At 42.0% G+C, this 22,158-nt stretch overlaps 1 protein-coding gene across 9 annotated transcripts in view; it reads right to left on the bottom strand.

Moving 5' to 3' along the window:
* USH2A (usherin) overlaps window positions 1-22,158 on the bottom strand; it is a 373,983-nt gene that overhangs the window by 16,175 nt on the left and 335,650 nt on the right. For all 9 annotated transcript variants that reach the window (XM_071426043.1, XM_071426058.1, XM_071426050.1 and 6 more), the window contains 4 exons: window positions 16,302-16,529; window positions 13,899-15,415; window positions 12,591-12,909; window positions 709-918 (listed from right to left, as the gene is read on the bottom strand). In XM_071426043.1, coding sequence (XP_071282144.1) covers window positions 709-918; window positions 12,591-12,909; window positions 13,899-15,415; window positions 16,302-16,529 — 2,274 coding nt within the window. The remainder of the gene's footprint in view (window positions 1-708; window positions 919-12,590; window positions 12,910-13,898; window positions 15,416-16,301; window positions 16,530-22,158) is intronic.

The raw sequence follows: 22,158 nt of genomic DNA, 5'->3' as shown, positions 1-22,158 counted from the left end.
GGTGACTCCCAGACAGGAGAATGTGTTCTCTGGTAGGAACATCTGAGTCAAGAGCCAACATGATGCTGCTCTGCATTCAAACAGACGTTGTGCTGAGTGAGCCTGTTAGGAAACTTTCCTAAGCTCAGTAAGGGAGAACTGGCAGTTTTGGCAAAGGAATCAGTGCCCTGCTCTGAAACTGCTCACAGGAACTGCCACTTCACCTTTTTGCTGTAGTCATTTGTTGGTATAGCTTTTCTGAAGCCAAAGAAATAAAAATATGTAGAAAACACCAACAAGGGGCAACATCTGCTCTCATTTGGCAGCATGTGATTCAGCAGAGTTCAGCAAAAAAAAAAGAAGACAGTCAAGCAAGCAAAGGGAAGCACTCGGTACTCCTTGATGCCAGAGGCAGAGGCAGAGGCAGAGCCAAGCCAGCAGCATGGCAGGTGTGAGGGAATGGAAAAGGAAGGCCATGCAGGCACCAATGGGACGAGCTGGCTGAATCAGACACAGCCACAGCCAAGTGCACTGGAAGGAATAAATGGGTAATGTGAAATCAGTAGACAGCTTAAGCTCACGGACAGGACAGTGCATTGCAGAGCAGCTAACCATGGGACGCCAGGAGAGGAAGGCAGTCTGTGACCAACAGCAGCAGCTTGTAATGACAAAATTGCTAAAGCTAGAAAATACAAGTGGAAGTACCGAAAAAGTGCTGACAATACTCACCACCACATCAGTCCCTCTGGAACCATTAGAAAACAGCCTGTAGATACTGACCACCCCGTTAGGCTTAAGAGGGGGGCTGATGCTCACCACAGCCACAGTGGATGCCACGGTGCTGAAGAGGGGAGCTCCCAGGCCCTCGGGAGGGGCAGGGCCTGTCCGGCAGCGGGACCAGCTGCTGGGCGTCCGGCCCACCGAGTTCACTGACCACACCTTCCACACAGAACAAAGAAACTGTCAGCAAAGAGCTCAGGCCTACAAAACACCTGCTGTTAGCCAGAGGGGCTACTGCAGCTCTACTGGCACTGGGTGAAACACGGCACAATGGCACTCCTGGAAAATGCCCCTTGATGGCCAGTCGGCACCTGTGTTGACCCAGTAATTTTTTAACAGAAGGGTGGAATATTTCCCACTGCCACACTTAGCGAAAAGAAGCAAAAGTCATGTGTCAGGCAGTGTGTGCTCCTGTGTCTTCATACCTGATCCTCACACTCTGAATTCCTACCCTGTCTGTGTCACACCATGCCAAGAGGATTCCTGGAGGAGCTGCAACCAACAAGAACAGTGTTTTCAAAGACACCTGAGCAAAGATACTCATATCTGGTCCTGACACTTTCTCCCTTCTGCATATTTTCTTCACTTATGCAGGTAGCCCTGATGAATTCAGCCTGGCCTTGGGTGACACTTAAAAGTTGCATTCACCTTGACTGAATCACACAAGCCAAACTCAAGTTATTCTTTTGAACCAGTGAGCTTAACAGGAACATCCCTCTCCTAAAAATATTAATGTATCAATTATTTGGCAATATTTTCAGTAACTTGTAATATAAATAAAGCCCACTGAAGTGTGTAGTTAATACAGCATCTCTCATTTATTTTCACAACAACATTTGCTTTATTGCATGAGCACAAAGGCAATGACTTCAGTTCCAAAATTTCAAAAATTAGCAGCTTGAATTAGGCCTGATTAAAACCCACATGTCTCTATGAACTATGCCTACTGATTTTGTCAGCTACCCAAAACCAGAGTGATCTGCAGACTACATAAAACTCAGCACTTATTAAACACACTCTCCAACAAATCTGCATGAAAATTAAATTTTGCTTTCATCAAGGACTGAATAAACATATGGAAGGATGTATAATCTTATTTATCAAAAAGCATTTGTATAATTAAACACGAATATCATAAAAGGTTGCCTTAGGTCATCATTTGCATGAGTAAGTAATTTGTAGAATGTCAGGAACAATAGACAGAATAGATGGATGCATGAGCATATAGGGTTAAATTAGACTCAATATTAGCCAACCACATAGTGATCAATCAGAATGATAGATCTAAATGGCAATACAAGAGGACTGTCTGAGCGATTTTTAGTGTAAGTATTCCTTAGTAAGCTTTCATGTTGAGCAGTTCTAACTGCAGTAAAACACATTCTTATGTGATCTACTAGGGGCACTGGTCCTGGGGAAGGGAATGGTGGGACTATGTCTTGAAAAAAAACAGGCGGCTTAGAAGTAAGAGGTGTTCAAAATTGACCCTGAATCCTTCCAGATTGCAATAATAACTTTCAAGAACACAGGACACTTTACAAGGAGCCTGGGGAAGGAAAAGGGATAAAAACAACTAAAGTGGCTTTGAAGGTTGAGGTTCTGCCAACTACAAACCCAAAGATCCTGCCTGATTCCATCAGTAACATACAGAACCATGCTAAGTAGAGATGATGCCCTGCAATAAAAAGCTCAGCCAAAGCACTTTCATTTCAGTGGAATCAGTAATGCATCTCTGTTGTGAACTATTCATAAAGTCAAACTGTTCACTTTACTGCAGTAGGTCAAACCCTGTATCTCAGTTCAGTTCCAGCTGCTACAAAGATTTACCCACAGTCATTCATTTCAAGGGTCATATTTCTTTGTGGAAAGAATAAAACTCACATGGAAAGAGCAGCTCTGAGTGTGGCACTGGCAATGGCTCAGTGCTTACCTGGGCTCAAATGCTCCAGTTACATCCAGGCTGTGGCCTTGATGAGCACGGAGCGTAACAGCGCCAGGCCTGACCTGCTGAGCAAGCTGCCCACAGCTGAAGTGAAGGTGAGCTAGGAACAGAGCCTTCCTGTGTAGCACAGGAATTCAGCTTCAGAATGGAATTGCCAAGGAATTTTAGAGGAGAGAGGGATGCAACTCATTTGGCAAGCAAACACTTCACTGAGGGTTGGATGGAGACTTCTCACTTCATCAATCCCCCATCTATTGTAGGTCTCACACCTCGTATTTCAGAAAGAAGACTTAATTCACAGAATCACAGAATAAACTGAGCTGGAAGGCATCCACAAGAATCATCAAGTCCAACTCCTGGCCCTGCCCAGGACCATTCCCAAGAGTCACACCGTGTACCCAAGAGTGTTGTTCAAATGCTTCTTGAACTCCTTCAGGCTTGGTGCTGTGATCACTTCCCCAAGAAGCCTCTTACTAGGAAAGGGCCAGAAGCCAGAAAAGGCCATTGTCACAGAACAGAGTAAGGATTTCTTCCCCATCCCAAGCAGTGTGTGGTCCTCTTGTGCCACAGAACTAGGAGATTTATAGCAGAGAGGAGTCCCTCTGACCCTGGGACACTCTGTTTAATGAGACAAACATTATCTCGTTTGGTCTTATATTTTGTGCAGGACTGATGTGCATTTCAGAGGAAGTAAAACACAAAACGGAAGGCTTGGAATTCCTGAATGTTTCTACTGTCAGAGCAGTCACCCCTGGGAAAGAGAGAAAAGTAGGATAATGACAGTGGGGATGCCATCTCTTGTCCCAGTGCCGACTTCTGCTTCCACAGCTGCATTCATTACTGGATGCCAGTGGCTTTGAATTGCTTAAATAGAGACAAAGACACATCCCTCCCTGAAAACTGTGCACAGAATAATGAGAACATGATGTGCATATGAGTCTCTGGTTCCTTTGAGCCTAGGAATGGGCTGAAACCAGAAAAGCAACATCAAAGTTGTTGGAGAAGCACTGCTGCCTACCCTCCTCACCCTGCAGTGGCCTGTATCAGACACAGTTATGGGTTGGGAGCCCAGCTGAGGAAGAAATGTCCTGCTTGTGTAAGCAGAGGGTGACAGTGACATGCAGTACCTGGCTCCTGATGCATTTTTATCTCCTTTTTAGCTGAGAACAATGTGACAAGGCCTCTTGTACTTGAGCACCCTTCCAAGCACCCTTGCAGAGCTGATGGTGCTGTCCTCACACACAGCAGTTTACTGTCACCCCATTGCCAGGTCTGGGGTCATTAGTGCGGCCTGGGGTTTTAATAGTAATCTTGTAAGAACAATCCCAATCCAGTGCAGCCTGCAAGAGACTGAGTGGACACCTAACTGTGGCCTGCAGCTTCCTTGTGAGGGGCAGCAAAGGGGCAGGCACCAATCTCTGCTTTTGGTGCCCAGTGACATGCCCCAAGGGAACAAAGCGGTGTCAGGGGAGCTTTAGGTCAGATATCAGGAAAGGTTCTTCACCCAGAGGGTGGCTGGGGACTGGAACAGGGTGTCCAGGAAAGTGGTCACAACACCAAGCCAGACAGAGTTCAGGGAGCATTTGGACAATGCCCTCAGGCACATGGTGTGACCCTTGGGGTGACTTGTGCAGGGCCAAGAGTTGGACTCAATGATGCTTGTGGGTCCCCTTCCACAGGAGATTCTGTGACTCTGTGCTCATCCTCTTCGATACTGCAGCTAAGTGGTTAAAGGACTCCTTCAAGAGTCAGGTAATTGAGGTTCAATCACATGATCCACCAGAGGCAGTCAGGCCTGCTGCCCAGGTGGATGACCCCTCTGTTCTTGGGATGCTTTGCCCAACTCTCTGGAAAAAAAAGGCCAAGGTCATGGCCATGTTTGTGTGGGCCTGACAGACAGACATGGTCTGAGCATGCCTTCTAGACAGACACCAGCTACTCAGCCCTGCCAAGACATATGTCCAGCAGAAACCCCCTTGGTGTCTGAGAGTCTGTAACGCCAGCTTCTGAGACAGCTGTGACAGCTAAACAGGACTTCTGAGGATCTGAATTCCAGATTTACACTGACCTAAGCTGGAGTCCCTTAACTCCCTTTGCTTCTGCTCAACCATCTGTAAAAGGATGGATGGTTATAAAAATATTTCCCTGTGAGAATCGCTGTCCAAGTAAATCCTGGTCAGTGTTTGGAAACCTGGGGCAGTAAATCCACAGAACTGACTGCAGATGGAAATGCTGGTGTTTAGCCACTTCTTTGCAGGAAAAAATGGGGCAGCATGGCAACAGAAACCACAATGAGCAGTGTCTTTAAAATCAGAGGTCATGGCTACTCAAGAGTCACCACTAAACAGTCATGGATGGAAGATGTTGCCTGGCTAGCCTGGTTAAACTGAAATTTCATATTTAGGCTTCTGTAAAAAGCTTTTTGGGGTCACAGACAATCTTTATAAATTGTGGTATAATCAGCATCACAAATATTTAATCACAGTCATACAGAAATATAAAGAGCCTAACAGGCAGCAGCATAACCTTCTTACAATTATGAAAGACCAAATAGGAACATGGAGCAAACAAGAAGCAATCACATCTTAGGGATGTATTAAATGGCAAAACACAAAGAGCAGAAAGCCAAGAAAAGTTTCTTGACTTTTTGAATATTCTGCCTCAAAAAGCATTAAGTCTGACATCATGGCGCATGGCTCAGCACCCTGCCAAAAGATGTGTTGCTGTTAAAGGCTGCACTGTCCCTAAAAACCAGGAGAGGGCTCTGAAATCAGCTACCAAAGGTTACTAATTAATGTTTTATCAATCTGCTGGCCCCTGGCTCAGACTGCACTTTGAAGTGGAGCCAGAGAGAGAAGAGAGGGGAGAAAACTCTCTAGAGAGCATATATTCAGAGAACTGAAGAATTCCAGTTTTACAGGTAACTAAGCTTGGGGTTTTTTGGTCATAAATAGAGCCTTCATAGATCCCTGTTCCTGGAAGAAACCTGTGATCGGTTGCTCAAAATGATCACAGTACAACCTGAAGGTTCATCGGCATAGCAAGAAGGGGCAAAACTTACGAAAAGCAGGACAGGACATTCTGAGAAGAGTCACCTTACCACAGTGAGCCTGTTCAGGCCTAGTAGAGCTAACAGCTTCTGCAATAAGGGCAGAAACAAGGGCACCAAAATCACCTTGGGAATAGATACAGAATAATGATGTTATTACTGTAGATGCTGACAGTGGAAGAAGCCCATGAGATGACTTCCATCCCTGAACCACACAGATTCATCTGCTATAACACTCTTGAAGCCCCATATCTGTATCAAGGAAACTATGTTTTGAACTCAAACCCCTGCAAAGGGGACCCTCAGGCAGTGAACAGCCTGTGGAGAAGGTGGAACTGTCCCTTGCTGTAGAGATCTCACCAGGCAGAAGGGTGCTGGGGGCAGCTTGCCTCAATGAAGGCAGCAGTCCTGAGCTGCTCCTGACTTCCCAGGCCAGGAAGAGCTGGGATACCGTGCATAGCACAGAGACCAGATGCTTCCCACCCTTCTTGCTTGCAAGAGAGCAAGCCAAAGAGCTGAATACCAACCAGCAGTGGCTTCTGGCTCCCTCCATGTCCAACAGGCACTGTGCCTTGCGCCATTTTGCACTGCACTTAGTCTACGGTCCATCACAGGCGTGTCTGTGATGGGACAAGATCTCAGCTCTGAATGTGTCAGCAGCTTGCAACAAGTTCCTTCAGACACTCAGAAAACAGCATTTTGCCTTAGAAAAAGTCTCATTAGTAAGTCACCACCTCTCCCTGGCTCTGAGCAGTGCTCAGAGCTGTAGGGAGTTATGGAGGGCTGTAGGTTCTGGGAACCACAAGGTCAGACCAAGCCAACCCTTTTACACATGCATGTAACTCTACTTCTGTGTGTAAGAGTCAGGTACAACTTGGATCTCTGCTCTTATGGTAAGCAAAGACTCTACACACCTGTGACTGCTCGTCTTTCCAAAAAGAATTCAATGCTGGCACAGCTTGGCACATGCCATGAGAGACAAATGGTAGCAGAGCAGTTTGTACTGCTCTTCTCTTTCTAAAAGCTGTTTCATGGAGACCTCAAAGACCCAGCACTACTTTGAGACTTTGCTTTCCATTTCTCGACTTAGATTTGTTCCATTTCTAGCCTTACTTTTCCATAAATGCAGAGTTTTCACAGTGTAATTCTTTTCCAATATAGTAAGATACTTTAGGGTCATATAAGATCTGAAAAGTCAGAAACACAGCCCTCAATTTTTGGTTATGTTCCAATAGCAACCTTCAAGACAGTTGAAGAGACCACGATCTTGGCTGGTTGAAATGAAAGAAAACCAAAGAACCTCCCTCTCACCATCAATTGCAGCATCCTTAACAAGTCTTTGTGAATGGACTGTCATACTGGCTGGCCAATTTGGAGTTACTTATGTGATATCAGCAGAGCTCAGAGCACGAAGCTTATTTACCAAAATCTAGCATTCAGCATTAGGATAATGTATTCACATCTGGGCACTTCAGTATCAGGCAGGTATTAGCAAAGCAGAACGTTTAAAAAGTGGGTGCAGTTTATGGTGGACAGAGCAAAGGTAGAAGAAACTATCGCATTCATTCATGAGTAGGGGAACAAGAAGGTAGTAATCAAATGTGTGCTTCCTGATTGCCCCTTTTCAGATTGCCCTATACTTTTCCCTCTTCAACATTGTTACTCTCCTTATGGAGGTCATAAACATATAATGGAATAGATTTCATATCCCCATTTCTAGTACTGTGTTAATTAGAGCCTCTTAACATTGCTATTCGTCTCCGCTGTTCAAATGCTAATAATAGAACTACTAAACCCATTCTGGAAAAGGGAAAGACAATAGGCAAAAACTTTGGGACTTAAAAAAATTACCAAATTTTAAAGAAAGCTCATTCCATATAACATAGCATAATGCCAGTAATTAATGAGAGATGTAAAAAGGTTTAGCTCTAAAAGATAGAAAATTAAATAATTTGTTTCCTATGGGTATATAATGAGATAGTTACCAAGTTCCCATGAGAGTGATAAGCAGATATTAAAAGGTCTTTCCAATACCTGTAATGGCTAAGGGCAACAGCTAATTCAATAGATTCGATCAAAATCACCACTTCTTTCTTTGCTTCTGATTTATTACTTTGGCTGCAGTTAGTCATCACTCATTTTAGTTTGCTTTTCAGCAGTCATAAATTATGCCTCATAAATAAAAAGATACAATCAAGGAAATCATATCAAGGAAATATCTACAGCCCTGGAGTATATTTTCCCCTGGTACTCACACTAATGTCTTTTTAAAGGATAGCTTGCCATGGTTTTGAATATGTCGGAACCAAAATTTACTGAGAAGGGTCCTGCATGAGTGGCACTGTAAGAGTCTCATTGGTAAACCTGGATGCCAACAAATCCAGTCTAATATCCATATTTAATTTAATGAAAAAAAAAATTTAAAGGTTTTATTGCATCAACACACTTGAATTTAAGATTATGTTGACAAGAGAAACACACTGCCTGAGGTGGGGCTTAATGAACAAAATTATGTGGTTTCAAATGGCCCTCTTCTACTAGGGGAAAGGAAGTATCTCATTCTGCAAGAGGATATCTAGAGGAGGTATCATCATAGCATCAGTGAAACAACAGTTATGTCTGCTTTACTTTTCAGAAGCTGAGGTCAAATGTGGTAGTCTAATGCAGATGTAGTATGAGAAATTCTCTGTAATTGGAAGCAGAAACCTTGTAAGAAAAAACAGTCTTACAAACAAAATAACAAGAAGGGAATGGAAGAAAGAACTACTTTTTTTTAATGTCACTGCCTTGCAGTGCATCTTTCTGTAAGAGAGATGGGAAGAAATGGGGAATTTAAAGAATGAAGAGGAGTCAGATATGAGGGATATTACAAATGGGTAACTATCCATCATTGGTGAACCAGAAAACCAGTTTTACCTGATTTTAAACTGCAGAAGTCACTGACCTGTTTGTCAGTAACTAATCAGCACAAGCTGGAGCTCAGCCAACAATGTGACACACAGGCTGGTAAACCAAGTGTCCTTCCTAGCATTGGAAAATGACCAATGGGGCCAACCTATTATACACCCCATGTAACTGGTCCTTAGTCTTCATGACTTTGCACCCATTTATTTTTAGTTTATTTCTCCAAAATTAGAATATCATTTGTTTTCTCTTTGAGAGGACCCAGCACATAGTTACCTTGGTGTGTCTTGGGGTATTTCCTAGACCTTTCAGCTGGCTGCAGTGACAGGAGGGTGAGAAGGACTCTCCACACATGGAAGGGATGCTGTGCCTCTTACAGTGGTCAGAGGCAGACACCTCCAGCACTGCAGCCCTGTCTCAGTGCATTGAATAGTCCTCTTGGAGAATAAACCTCTGCAGGGAGTCATAAACCTTTCTGAAGAGGGACAATTGTAATTTTCTTTTACACGTAATTTGTAATTGTCTTTTACATGTTCTGTGCCTGCCAAATAGAAATAAGGATGTGTCCTAAACCAGGAAGACATTAAGCCATTAATCTAAAGAAGCAGTTTTAAGGACACAATTAAGTGTAATTGTGGAGGAGTGATACTGCATTTGCATGGAAATCACACCACACTGTGATGAGAGCTCTGCTTTGCACTAAATGCCACAAGTCTCTGCTCAGAAGAGCTTTTCTTTAGCTGAGAAAAACAGGTTTGACTCTATAGGCTGCTATATGGTAACAATGATTCCCAAGGAAGGCCTACATACTCCTGTTTCAGAAATATTCCAGGAAACAAAGGATTGCACTTGCAAACTCATTGGGCCTCGTGAGTGATAATGTTTGTTTTAATCATGGGGATTTTCAGGAGATCACACAGAAGTACATGGTTAATAGAGTTGGGGATATCAAGCAGAATTCCAACAAATACCTAAAAGATGCTCTAGAAAATGCAAGTATCTAAATATACAACTAGACCAACAGAGGGAGTTTCAAGATCTTAGTGTTTTGTTTGAAGTATGGAAATAGGCACTGTATGCCACTTAAAACCCCACTGCAAACTAGCAGGTGCTAATATGCAGAACTGGCCCTTTCAAGTATAAATGTGCTTCCTTGAAGAACAGTGACCTAAGCATTTTTGGGGGCATAGTCCCTTCTGTCAGCATGAGCTTCTAAACTCACGTCATCATTTCTGGAAGTGCAACTTCTGCACCTGGTTTTATAAAACCTAATATTCAGCTGAAGTTTCCAGGAAAACAAACAAATTAAAAAACAACAAAACAAACCAACAAAACCCAATGAAAAAATTCCCCAAAAGCCCAGATTCAAAAGTCCTGATTTCAGGTCCAAAGAAGCTATTAGAGCATTGAACTAAATCTCAATATCTCCAAAAATGCTGGAGAGAGTCCCAGCACAGCACTTTAACTGCATTCTGCTGGAGGAAATTCAGCTGCATTTAAAGTTTTATGTCCAGCAAACAAGCCTCAAATACAGAGACAGGAGAATCAATATCCAGTTTAAGTGAAATATAAATCTGGGTTTCATCAGCATAATAGCAAAAGCCAAGCCCTATACTTATGAATAACTTGTCTCACAGGCAAGATATAAATTGTCAACAATTGAGAAGCTCAGAATACATCCCAGAGGACTGCTGCAAGTGACTTAAATGGAAGACAAATGCATGCATTGAAAAACTTCTCATGGTGAAATAAATGGCCACTGGTGAAGAAAACCAAAAATTATTTAGAGTTCCAATCAAAAGCTCAGCCTAGTTATGGAGCAGAACCAAGATAAAAAGCTACATCTTGAATACAGCACAATACAGCACAGGAATCTGATTAAGAGGTTTCTTTTTTTTTTATCTGTCACTGATAAGTCATTAAAAATGTTGGCTGAAAAAAGTCTCTGTGGTATCCACTTCCCAAAAACAGCTTCTGACTGTGATAATTAAAAGTTAGCCCAGCTGAGAACATCCTATAGCCAATATCTACAACATCCAGCTTGGAGAGTTTTTCTTCATCTAAGAAAGATTCCTAACAAGTATGGTTTGGGTCTGCTACCAATGCTTACTGTCTACTCAGCCCCATCTGCACTTGCATTCACATTCCCCACAGATCCTGCCTAAAGCAGCAAGGAAATCTGGTCTAACAATAGTTCTGCTGACACAGGCTGTACAATCTCCATCCTTGTATCTGCAAGGATAGAGAACTTGATCCAAAACTCAGCTGGACACAGCCCTGAGAGCCTGGTCTATCTGGACCTGCCTCAAGCAGGGAGTTAGACTGGATGCCTTCTGGATGTTCCTTCCAAACTGCATGACTTGATGAGTCTATGACACGTGTGCATGCAGCAGCTGGATAGACTAATGCGATAAAGCAAATTTTTAGGTTTAATTTTTCATGGTTTCTGGTTACTCAAAAGGATAAAGCAATAGCAGTGGAGCAGAGCTACCAAAGAACCTGATCTATACAGTGTGCTCTCAATAAACCTGCAGATGACACCAAACTGGAGGGACCAGTTGATGTGCTGAAGGACAGATCTGCCAGTCAGGAGGCCCTAGAGAATGGGAATTTCAGCAAGACAGATGTAAAGTCCTGCTTTTGGGGAGGAATAACTTCTTGCAGCATCACAGGGTCAGCATTACTGACCAACTAGGGAGTACCTCTGCTTCAAAGGACCTAAAGGTAGAAAGCTGAACATGAGACAACAGAGTAATCTGGCAGCAAAGATGGCCAGCATCCTGAGCTGTTTCACAAGAGCACAGCTAGACAATTAAAGGAAGTGATTAACTACCTTTATTTAGTGTCTCTTTTGTTTTGGCCCCCAAATAACAGAAATATATTGATAAATGGGAGTGTGAGTTCAGTGGAAGGCAACCAAGGTAATCAGGGGGTTGGAAAAGTGCCTGTAAAGAGAAGCCATGGGACTTGTCTTGTTCAGCCTGGGTAAGAGATGGCTTTGAAGGGACTTGATTGCAGTTGTCCTGCAGGCTAATGGGGGGGTGGAGCCTGCTTCTTTACTATGGTATGTTTTGGGAGGGGACAAGAGAAAATAGGTGTAAGTTCAAGCAAAAAAGGTTCAGACTGAACATAACAAAAAAACTTTTTTCCAATGAGGACAGTCAGGCAGTGGAGCAGACTGTAAGGTTACAATCTTCTCCCCAAAGGTTTTCAAGATGCAACTGGATAAAGTCCTGCAAAACCTCATCTGACCTCTTTACTGACCCAGCTTTGGGCAGAAAGTTGAGCTGGATGGCCTCCTGAGAGCCCTTCCAACCTGAATTATCTTGTGATCCTATAAAGTCAATGAACCTGTAAAAGAAAGATTGCTCCACCTTGCTGAAGAGGTGGAATGCACTGTTTCAGGTACATATTAAACAAAATGAGAACACCAACCATCAGCAGCAAATTCACTTTTAAACTAACAAAAAATTGTACTTGTCATTCTAATGACTAATTTAAAGAGAAAACAGTCCCTTTGGATGTAAACTGCTCTAAGATCTAAAATTAATCTAAGATCTAAATTAAAAATTAATTCATAGTAGATTGGGGAGGATGGAAAAAGAAAGAAAAAATAATGGGAAAACCCCTGCCTTTTAAGAACTAGAATTTCTCATAACAGAGACTTGCAGAGGCTCTGGAGGGTACACAAACATTTAACATATAAGATACATGGGCACCTACTGCTAAGGTAAACAAATGCTGAATGAATATATTGCTTGTATGGAATTATTTCCAGCTTCTCAATTCTTTAAAATACATTCACAATAATCATTTGGGTTCCACAATGCTATTAACATTAGAATTGAGATGTGTATGTTCATTGTAAGTGTAAAGTAAGGTTCTCAAAGTGCACTGAAATCCTAATCAGAGCTGCTAAATAGCTTCAATTCCCACCTGATATTCATACTCTGTGTAGGGCAGCAGCTGGTCATCTTCGAAGGAGGTTGAAGAACCATTGTAAACCAGCGAGAGGTCTAAATTTACGTGGGCTTGAGTTGTTCGCCTCCTGTAAAGTTCATAGTACAAAATCTTCCCGTTTGGCTGCTTGGGGCCGCTCCAGAGGATGGAAGCAGTGGACTGGAAGCCGCGGGCTGTTTGTATCTCAATGAGAGGGGCAGGCTGCGCTGCCGGCGGCGCCTCCAGCGTCCGCGCCGATGCCCACTCACTGGAGGCACAGCCCAGCTCCGTGCAGGCCTGGAGCTGCACTTCGTACCTTGGGGAGCACAGAGAGGAGCAAGGTGATTAAAACGCTGCAGATACAAATACAAACTGTGCGTGAGATCGGGCGGATCTCTTCATTTCTCCCGGTCTTTGGAATTTTTTATAGGCATGCAATTTGCATTAACACACGGGTTATGTGCTGTGCCTTGAGTGTAAAGAGGAAGAACACTGTCTGCTGGGTTTTAATTTGGGTGTGGTTTGGTTTTTTTCAGAGCAGTTAACATCTGCAGGAGTCAAGTGATCAAAATCATTTTGATTTTGATGATATAAACCAAAATGATGATTCATTGTGAGAGATGATTTGGATGTCATTTGAGAACTCCAGAGCTCCTCTATTACTCTCTTTGGATTTAGATTAGTTATATGTAAATAGTAGACAAACTTATCAACCATGTAACACACACAAATTATGCCTACACAAATATATAAGGAAAGGTCAGGTAAATAATCGAGAATTAGTGGGGAAGATATTACTTCAGTATCAAGTGCATTTCTGTAGCAGAGTCTGGTATCCTTTCTTAAGTTTTAGCTTTCACTTAATCACAAATCACTTGTTTCCAGCTCGAGGGTTCAAACATGGTCCATTAATTTCAGCCCAGCTACCCTGTGAATGGTCTATGACCATGACTTCGGTCTCCCCACCCTGAATTTTATCAACTAAAGCCCTATTTATTCTCCATAGCAGACACCATGTGAATGATACACCAGTACATGATTGCAGGGTTTGGAGCCTATAGCAGAGTGCTGAATTATCCCTCCTATAAATTACAATCTAACTGAACACTATGCACTTCATCAAGATGATATAAAGTTGGTGTTACTATAAATTCAAAAGGAAAAAAATCCTTGTTTTATTATTTACTTTTTAGCAAACAATCCCATGGGTCTGACTATCTGTTTAAGCAAGATATCTGAGCTGCCTGCCAGCCCACTGCACCACCCCACAACATTTATTCAACAATTGGGTTCTTCCAGACTTACCTGCTGTAGGGCTGTAGCTGTGCCACTATGTATGACCGTCTCAGAAAGGAAACATGAGATGCATCAAAGTCAAAAGTCTTCTTTCCTGTTTCACCAGGCTTGTGGAGAGAGATGGTGTAGTTTCTAATGTCACCATTTACTTTGATAGGAGGATCCCAGGCCACCAAAATCTCACTGGAAGACCATGCCTGCAGCCTAGGAGGCAACATCCCAGATGGAGCAGAGGGGTTGGTTTTTATCTGAGCGGAGGGACTGGTGACGCTGCCCTGGCTGTTATTTGCTGTGACAGTGTAGCTGTACTCCATGCCTGGCATCAGGGTGAAATCGAGATACCGAGTTTCCAGACCGGAGTAAACAAGCACACCATCCCTCCTTAGGTCGTAGCTCGTGATTTTGCCATTGGGCTTATCTGGGAGTTTCCATGTGATTTCAATGGACTCCGAGCCCATCACCAGCAGCCTGGGAGCTTCCATATTTAATGGTGGAGCCTCCATGGTCATTACAGACTGGGATGTGCTAGAGGTGCAGCCCCCAGCAGTACAGGCGACCAATGCAAAATCGTACTGCGTGTAAGGCTGCAGGTTAGAGACTAGCATTTGCAAACTGTTGCCAGGATAATACTCTTCATTGCCTAATTTCAATATGTACTTGGTGATATCTCCATTTTGCGTTTGGGGAGGTGCCCAGGATGCACTGATTTGAGTGGCACTGACAGCCTGCAGAGATGGGGGGTCCACCAAGGCAGGAGCTGCTTCCAGTGTCCGTATTGCAGCTGGCTCACTGGTGGAGCAGCCCCCCATGGTACAGGCAACCACTGCGTAGCTGTACACCGTGTAGGGCAGCAAGTCCTCATCCACATAGCTGAGAGTACCGGCGTCGAAGCTGAAGGGATAGAGAACATCATTCTTCAGCAGCCTGTATGACTGGAGAATGCCATTGGGCTGTGCTGGGGGCGTCCAGGATATGAGCACTTTATGGGGGTTGGCTGAGACCACGGATAAACTGGGGACAGCAAGACCTTTTGGGGCAGTTTGACTAGTCTCTGCCATTGTCCAGGAGCTGTCAGTGTAGCCTGCTGCGTTCCAGGTGCGTATTTTATATTCATACCTTGTCCATGGCTGTAAACTTTTATCATTATAGGTGAATGTATTGCTTTCAGTGTTATATTCTGTGAAAACAATTTTCTCATCTTCTCTTGTTGCTCCGTGCCCTGCAACAGTCTCTTCTGTGTGTCTGTGAATAACTTCGTAGCGAATTATTTTTCCATTCGGATTAATTGGCTGCAACCATCTCAGTTCAACGTTGGTGGCATTCACTGCCTGGATTATGGGTGCCATCTGGGACACTGGGGGAGCTTCATCTGTCCAGACTGGCTGGGGTGGAGAGCGAGTGCAGCCTGCTGCATTGCACGCCTCCAGCACGAGCGTGTACAGGGTGTATGGCTCGAGGCGCCGGAAGAGGAACTGGCGAGATAAACCACTGTACTCCAGGTGGTCATCACTGAAAACATTGTAGGTCTGTGAATTAAGGAAGAAAAAGAAAGGCAGGCAGGGAAGGAAGGCAGGCAGGGAAGGAAGGAAGGAAGGAAGGAAGGAAGGAAGGAAGGAAGGAAGGAAGGAAGGAAGGAAGGAAGGAAGGAAGGAAGGAAGGAAGGAAGGAAAACAAAACAAAACAATTTTTGTCAATAATCAGTAGATGAGACCCTTAATCTTTGCAATAGGGTAAGGACTACTAACCAATATTCAGAAACTTATTCTTGCTGGTAACAATCACCTCACAAACAGATCATGGATACAAAAGGAATGTTTTGATCCAATTTTCATTATTTTTTTCATTTTGAATGCAGTAATAAATCACTTAGTGACAGTTTTCATTATATTTGATTGTTATCAAGTTTCATTGCAGGGCTCTCACGGGCCAGCAGAAAGCTTCTCACAGACTTAAGGGAAAAAACCTCCAAATAAGCCCATCTAGTTGCAAACCTTGCAAGTAAAGGTTTACACTCAGTTGAAACCATTGAGCTAAAAGACATCCCAAATTTCAGAGCAACATTCTATTAAACCGAGGTTTTCAACAAACACATTTTGGTAATGCCCAATTTCATGATGAGTAACATTACGAGTTTTCATGAGCAGCTTTCTATGCATTAAATGAACAATTTGGTTCAGTGTACATGAAAATTTATAGTCACAGAGTAGCACAAGAATGTTATTATTCATTTTAATATAATGACAAGCATAGAGAACTCACAGAGTGTCTTGGGCTTATATAGGACTTCCATATTTTTTTAAACTATAATGCATTAGATTGGGTCTTTTTCATCAAAAAAATGTTTTAATTTGATATTCAGCATTTCCCTTCTGTTTTTTAAGCCAGTGAACTTTCTTTCAAGATGAATATTACCTTAATCATGCCATTGGGTTGAGAGGGCTCTGACCATTTTAGCAGCAGAGCCCTGCCATTTTCTTTCTTTTCCACAGTGAAGTTGCTCAGGCCACTGGGTGAAGCTTCCAAAGTGCGCACAGATGTCCAGGGGCTTGAAACCTGCCCGGCATTGTTTACAGCTACGACATGAATATGATATGTTGTGAAAGGTTTCAATCCAAATAAATGAGCCTGATGCTTTGTTCCCTGAAGCAAGAATACAGATGTTTGAGTTAGTTAAAAAAGTAATCAGCATCTGTGGTTTATGTCACTTGGAAAATGAGGCCTCAGCTATGGGTCACTTCTGACTGCTTTGCAGAATACCCCATCTGGTTTCTAGGATTTTTTTTTGGTGGTATTTTATGACTGAGCCTCAAAAAGAAATTCTTATGGTTTAAAAAAATTATCTATGATTATGATGGAGCCTTTGTAATGAATTCTTTGGGAGTCCTCCACAGTCTGAATCTCAGCTAGGACACAACTTAGAGTTCATTCAGCATGTGTCTGAGCTTCTCAGTGAGGATGAAGCTTCCTGGAATTGGACTCAAGAATGTAGAAATCTGTGGTACATGAGTGATGCCTGCCTCCACAGAAATCTTACACATCTTGTGTGTACATGTGACATTTCATAGGCATGCTGTCCTGCTCTAGCTACTCAGGCCATGGTAATCTGGATAAACAATTTGTGAATCCCACTGGGCTCAGCCAGGGCTGCAAGGACTGGGGCTGACCTGCTGCCACACCAGAGCACAGCTCAGCAGAGGGGCATGGTGGGGATGCAGGCTGATGGACATCAGCCATGGCCAGGAGGGGCCACTGGCATCCCAGCTCACCCCAAAGAGCATCTGACAGAGACTTGACACTGCTCGGGCAAGGAGAGCCGCAGCACAAAATCTGATCTAGGCAGGAAGGCAAAACAGCCGTGGAATTATTCTGAACAGTCACAAAAGGCACAGTGACCAACAAAGAACAGGAGTAACATGTTCCAGTAGGAGACTGTGCAGATGTGTCAGATCAGAAGAACAAAGAAAAAAGGAGTTCAGCTGATCACTGATATATTTAATCTCTTTTTTAGCTGTACTCTGGCATGAATTATATAGACCACAAGAAAGGGAGTGCAGGGATTCAGTTGCCTTCATGTGATAGAAAGAGCTGAAGTCAATTTCCCTGTGTCAGTAAGTCATATTAAGTTGCTAAATGCTAACATTTCCAATTGTTTAATATTTAAACATTTGTTAAGCTATCAGACTCAGAAACAAATTTTAAAGAAATATTAATTTCTTTTTTTAAATATTAAAAGTTAGATCATAAATATTTAAATAGTTATTTCCTCAAAACAATGAGTTAGTCTTTTAGATAAATATAGCACAGCATTCGAATGACCATTATGAATATTAAATCTGAAGATGCCACAAGTACAGATTATAAACATACTTTTCTGATAAATGATTCCTTTTTTCTGTTAAACAGGGCAAACACTAGCAAGATTAATAATGCAAAAAAGTATAATTCTTTGTTAGGAATTCCCAGTCATCACTGCCAAAAAAGCATAAGCTGAAATGCAAATAGCAATCACCTCGAACAGATTATATATAAAAAAGCTCTGGCTGCTGTGGGACATTTAGAGATATCTTTTGTCATAAGAAACATGGAAAGCATGTGGGCTATAAAGCAAAAACATATGTATATTGTCAATAGCAGCACCTGTTCAATTACAGTTTATTTCGGTATGGAGAATTTCATTCAGCCCCTAGATGGCAATACTATCAAACACTTTTTGTAACATGAGTACTTAATGATTAACAATGTGCGTTCAGTCATCCAACAGACTCAAGGCAGCCATTAAAAAAATAACAAACCTGATTTCATTATAGATTCTTTTAATAAACATTTATGGCTTAGATCCTTGAAAGTGGAAGCGTTTAAACTGCCATAGCCAAAAAACCTATACAGCTGACTGCAAAATTATGAACTGCAGGTTAAAGAACCACGTTTAAATCGAGGCTCATGCTTAGCATAAAAATCTGGCATCAGAAATTATGTTGGCACAAAACATGATTAAAATTAGCTTTACAATTGGATGTAGTCTGTATTAATAGTTTTTATGAGGACAGTTATCTATTAGGTTTTCAAAACAGAACTTTTAAAAGCCTAAAATTTACATTCCATGGTTCGGGGGTGGGGATGGGAGGAAGGGAGCACACAGCATTAAATTACTGCCCCTGAACTGCTACACAGAGAGGCTCTCTGAAGGTACAAACACATTATTAAAAACATCAGACAAAAAGCAATTGCTCTGCTTTTTAATGAGCTGCATCATCGGGTGAGTTTTTGTGACAGCAATGCTACAAAACACTAGATTTCTATCTTTAAACAGAAAACTGGCATATTTTTCATCATTCTCTACCATTTCCCCACTAAACCCCAAGATTTAATTATTTACAATCCTCACTACACTTTGAAATGAAACAAGGGTGGAGGGATTTCCTTGCCTGCAGTTCATCATGTTCTCTGGAGACTGCTAAACCATTCCTTCCAGGGATGACTTTTATCCCTGGCTCCTACAGATACTTCTTGAAGAGCAAACGGTTTACATGTATTTTTGTTTTGTTTGGTTTTGAAGTAAGCTCAGGGGACATACTCCCAGAATACAGAGCCACACTTTCTCCCCCTGCTCTGCTGCCATTGCCAGCCATGAATTTGCTCAGCTCAAAGGCTGATGCTGAAAAGAGTATGGATGGCAGACTCAGTGATTCATTTCAAGAATCACTTTATGTTCTCCCATGACATTTTCAGCCTAGAAATACTGTCCTACTGGAATGGTCAAATATAAATTGTAAAATATACCTTGCACTGATAGCACTGTAACTTTGGTTTCAGTGGGCAACGACACAACCTTAAATAGGCACATGAACAAAATCATTGTCTGGAATATTCTCCCAGTCTTCCTCTGCAAAGGCATAAACTTATATTTCCCATGTTTACACATGCTAACAGTCCAGATTTCATTCACCATTAAAAGAAAGCCAACAAAATAAAATTTTAATGTGAACATTAAGATGTTCGTAGACTGGCTGACCATGAAATCCAATGGACTTCAAGCCCATGCCCTCCTTTCTCTGTCCCCAACTGTGAAGCATTCATGCTCCATCAGTCATTAAATTAAGAATATTCCAGCAAACATTTAAGTGTGTACAGTCTTACATTCCTTCTCTGTGGCCTTTTAATTCTTTCCTTGTAAACACTACAGAAATGGACACCTGACAAAGGAGGGGGGTTGTGACAAGCCACTGTGACCTGATCACACCCTGCAGCCCAGAGCCCAGCCTTTGGCACAGCCCTTGCTTTTGGTAGCCTGGTCTGCTCCCCTGGTACAGCTCTAGCAGCATCACCAGTACTCCAGGCAGGACCTTTGTTTTTGCTCTGTAAAGTCCTTCACATGCTGCCAGTAGCAGCACAAGCTGTTAACAGCAACAAATACACTTCTCCACTAATTCCACTCTTCTCACTGTAAATTAGGATAAAAGTTATTTAAAATAAAACCTTGTTTTAACACATTTTTCAAACATAAAATGAGAGAACATGAATCATGAATAATGCATTCGTCAAGATTTGCTTCAGATTGCCTTTTTTGTTTGTTTATTTTTTAATTCATGAACACAGAAGTCACTTAAAGTCTGGAAACAAATTAGCATAGTCTTTAATGTCGTTCAAAGGCAGTGGCATCCATAATGCAAGGTGCCTGCCTTCCTCGCTACCTCTTGGTCCTCCTCCCAGGCACAGGCAAGGCTGTGCAGCCTTCAAGGCTCTGATGATTTTACACTGCCTACTGTGATTGCTTTTGACTACTTGAAGTGCCCCTAAGGTGGCAACAGGGTCAAGAGGTCTTTGTAGGTTGAAAATGATCAAAAATTAGCATTGATCTGTAGCTGTCAATAATACTCTGCACGGGTGGACTCCCTGCACAAATGTTTAAACTGCATACAACTACACAACCTAGTCATCTTTGAATCTCTCGATCTGATGAAGCAGCACTTCCAGGGGTGTCACTCTGGGCTTCTCCTCTTTCAAGGCAGGCCAGCTTACCCAGTTGCCCAGGTCTCAGGGAATGAGTTCAAGCTGTGACAGACACATCAGAAGATCTTTGAATCACTGAAGAGCTGCCCAACAGGCAGTTTGAGTATCTGTCCCTTCTTCTGGGGTAATCATCAAAGCTCAGCAAGTCATCACCAGTCATGTTAAGGTTATGCTCTGGTTTCTTCTCCCTCCCTATCTTCTCTTGGTACCATAATCTCTGCTTGGCAGGTGTCTTGAACAGCTGAATAAAAAGCTAGCCCATTCTTTCTGTAGCCTCTAACTAAACGCAGTGGCATCAGACACTATCACACTGCTCACTGTAGTAGTGGCACAGGGATCCAAACCAGCTCTTTCATAACCCATGGACATAAACAATGGGAAGGCAGTTCAGTAGAACATCCCCTTGTCTAGAGGCAGAGTGGGGAACTCTCCCTGAGCAAGGGACGAAAAAGCTATGGTCTCCTGACAGCCATTACATCAATCCAACCATTGTCTGACTAAAATTTCCAAATTCTCCATCAAGGAAGTCAAATAGATTCTTCCACATGTGACAGAAGCAAGGGGGAATGCTTGGGAGTTTATAAAGATACTCAGTTTATCCTCACCTTTGTCATTATTGTCTTATCCAGCTCCCTGTCTAATCCAGACTCTTTGCCATTTTCTGCAAAGCACTGGGAGCACTTCTACCTTGACTCTGATGTTCACTCTTATTTCCCAGACAATTCTTAGCCCCTGCCTTCACTCGAAACATTGCACTGAGCTCATATTCACATGCAAACACTAACTTGTCCTTTGGGCTGCCTTCCTCCTCAGGCTTATATCATGCACGCTGTGTCTTTTCCATTTAAAAAATCTACTCTATTCCTAAAGCCTTATGCTCAGATTCACAAGGATATAACTTATGGATACACAGGTAATCTATGAGTCTATTCCTGTAGCAGTGCAGACTGGAATATAAATTATTCCCATGGTAGTAGTGAAAAATCTTAAAGGTTGGTCAAACAGAAACCAACATGTTATTCATTTAACCAGAAATTATCTTGCCTACAGGTAACCAGAATTTCCATTTTTACAAGAAATTGATGTTGCACTAGTTGTTTTCATTCCAATTTGTATAAAAAATAATTTTAGAATTTTCATTAAATTTTTTTTTGTAAATTTCACTCTTCAAATTTTACATTTTAAGAACTTTGCATCTCATTTCAGAATCTTAAAATTGCCTTTCAACATATATATTTAATTTTAATTAATGACTTGATTATTTGATATGACCCAACAGGCTTTAAATAGCAGCAAAATGTACACAGGTAATAATTTTTATGGCAAATAAAAACCCAAAGAATAAAACTAGACAAATATTTAAATAAAATTTTTAAGTTCGTAAATCCAGATAGTCCCTTATTAAACCTGAAATAATTTTAAAACATTTTTGCCGAGGGCATGTTCATCTAAATTGTCTTTTGTTGGGATGAAAGGACATTCTTCCTTTCCCAGCCCTGAGATGGATCAATGCAGTCTTTTCTTCTACAGTGGCTAGGACATGACATTCAAAAATTCATTATACTTGAATCTGCTTTTCTATAAATAAATATAGTAAATTTTAGTTTAAAAATGGATTAGAATAAATTCAGCCCACAAAGTAAAGCACATAAAATGGCTTCTTATTAAAACATAAACATTGATTACATGATCATAACAATATTCCTTCCTTGAGATTCCTGGCAAAATGCTTTCTTTTTTTTTCAACTTTAAGAATATT

This window comes from Agelaius tricolor, unplaced genomic scaffold (genome assembly GCF_023055355.1).
Source record: "Agelaius tricolor isolate 1412-34295 unplaced genomic scaffold, bAgeTri1.0.p SCAF_1, whole genome shotgun sequence".
Lineage (NCBI taxonomy): Eukaryota > Metazoa > Chordata > Aves > Passeriformes > Icteridae > Agelaius > Agelaius tricolor.
The sequence above is the reverse complement of the archived record's forward strand: the minus strand, read 5'-3'. Positions and strand labels throughout refer to the sequence as shown.